Source organism: Alosa sapidissima, chromosome 15, assembly GCF_018492685.1.
Source record: "Alosa sapidissima isolate fAloSap1 chromosome 15, fAloSap1.pri, whole genome shotgun sequence".
NCBI lineage: Eukaryota > Metazoa > Chordata > Actinopteri > Clupeiformes > Clupeidae > Alosa > Alosa sapidissima.
The window spans coordinates 34,237,563-34,239,572 of record NC_055971.1 but is presented as its reverse complement, the minus strand read 5'-3'; the positions used below and the strand labels follow the sequence as shown (position 1 = coordinate 34,239,572).

General features: G+C 55.9%; 1 protein-coding gene across 1 annotated transcript in view; it reads left to right on the top strand.

Annotated features, from left to right (window-relative positions):
* Positions 1 to 294: 294 nt before the first annotated feature.
* Positions 295 to 2,010, top strand: part of grm5b (glutamate receptor, metabotropic 5b) — a 46,874-nt gene continuing 45,158 nt past the window's right edge. The window contains exons 1-2 of the mRNA XM_042063124.1: positions 295 to 356; positions 1,326 to 2,010. The exon at positions 1,326 to 2,010 is cut by the window's right edge and continues 127 nt beyond it. Of these exons, the coding sequence (XP_041919058.1) occupies positions 1,694 to 2,010 (317 nt within the window). The 5' untranslated portion in view covers positions 295 to 356; positions 1,326 to 1,693. The remainder of the gene's footprint in view (positions 357 to 1,325) is intronic.

The window sequence follows — 2,010 nt, the reverse complement described above, 5'->3', positions numbered from 1 at the left end:
ACATTCACGCGGGTCATTTCACAGCGTCTCTCTGCCCCGCTTTCTGAGACGCGAGATATATTATCCAGCGGCAGCGGGGATTGTTCCACGGCCAGTGTGCGGGTTTAGGTGCTTTAGGTAGGTGCGAGGGTCGTGTCTCTCGCTGCAGTGTAACCCGCTAGCGAAAGCGACAGCTCTGAAGGCGCGGGACGGCAGAAGAGAGGGATCGGTGCCTCGGTCGGCACTGCGGTGACGGGGGTAAACAGTAGCGCGTGCTGCCTCCTTCAGCACCGCGGACAGCAGAGAAGGGACATCCCGAGGGGCTGGCGCGCGACAGAGCGTTGATTAGGAAGGTCGTCTGTGTCATGTTGTACACGGTAAGGGACAGGTAGGTTGCAGCTCGCGGGATGCCAGTTGCGTTGTTGCTGAATGGCGCCCGTAGGGTGGGGGGCTGCCTGGAGGGCACGAGGTGCTGTTTGTGTCGGTGTAAAGATCGCGCAGGTGTGTGTGTGTGTGTGTGTGTGTGTGTGTGTGTGTGATCTGGAGGTGATCTGAGCCCTGCTGCATCACAGTCCCCCTCACACACACGGGGCTAGCTGCGCCATTCCCTCATGGAAACCCTGGACATAAACACACACAAACTCTCTCTCTCTCTCTCCCCCCTCTCTCTCTCTCTCACACACATACACACACACATGCACGTGTTTGTGTGCGTGCTGTGTGTGTGTGTTTATGTGCGTGCTGTATTTGTGTGCGTACTGTGTGTGTGTGTGTGTTTGTGTGCGTGCTGTGTGTGTGTTTGTGTGCGTGCTGTGTACGTGCACACACACATACACACACACACACACAGGATTTTGCGAGGTCACTGTCCAGGGTCCTGAAACGGGTCAACTGCAGAAGACAAGACAAGGGTGTGTGTGTGTCGCCTGTCATGAGAGTACAAGTGTGTAGCACTGGCTGTTACAGTAATGACATCCCTGGTGGCCATTAGGGCAGTTTGGAGTTTTTGTCCCAATATGACTTTCACTTGCTCTAATAACGCAACACGGGCTAAGTCCCATCTAATAACGCAACACGGGCTAAGTCCCATCTAATAACACAACACGGGCTAAGTCCCATCTAATAACACAACACGGGCTAAGTCCCGAACAGGAAAACTGCACCGACTTTAACAGTCGTGGTTGTTATTAGAAGCTACTGAGCGTCCTGACAGAAGATGCTCCCCGAGATGGTTTCTTGATCCATCTCCAAGTCAAAACCTGAGACAAAGCACATGTGTGTGTGTGTGTGTGTGTGTGTGTGTATGTGTGTGTGTGTGTGTGTGTGTGTGTGTGTGTGTTTCACAGGAGGATGACCTTGCCAGTTTCCTCTCCCATCTGCCTCGTCATGGAGGTCAAACACCATCCTGGTACACACCTGGACTCCTCCCACTGATATCCCAAGATGCACTGCTCCATTCCGGCTGCCGCTGCTGCCACTGAGGCTGATGCAGCATCTCTGTTGTCATAGTGACGCCTGAGACCTTCATCACCGCCACCATCATCATCACCTCTTCTTCATCACGTTACTGAACCTGGCCAGAGAGAGAGAGATACAGAGAGAGAGAGAGAGAGATACAGAGAGAGAGAGAGATACAGAGAGAGAGAGAGAGATACAGAGAGAGAGAGAGAGAGGGGGAGGCCTGCACCTCTTGAGCCTTCATCACTTCCTGCAAATGGCCCTCCCCTTCCTGTGGGTTGCCGTGGCGTGGCAGGTGTGGTTGCCACTGGCGACGGGTGCCCAGCTGAGCGAGCGTCGCGTGGTGGCTCACGTGCCCGGCGACATCATCATCGGCGCGCTGTTCTCCGTCCATCACCAGCCGCCGGCCGACAAGGTGCACGAGCGCCAGTGCGGAGCGGTCCGCGAGCAGTACGGCATCCAGCGCGTGGAGGCCATGATGGCCACACTGGACCGCATCAACGCCGACCCCCACCTGCTGCCCAACGTCACGCTCGGCTGCGAGATACGCGACTCCTGCTGGCACTCGGCCGT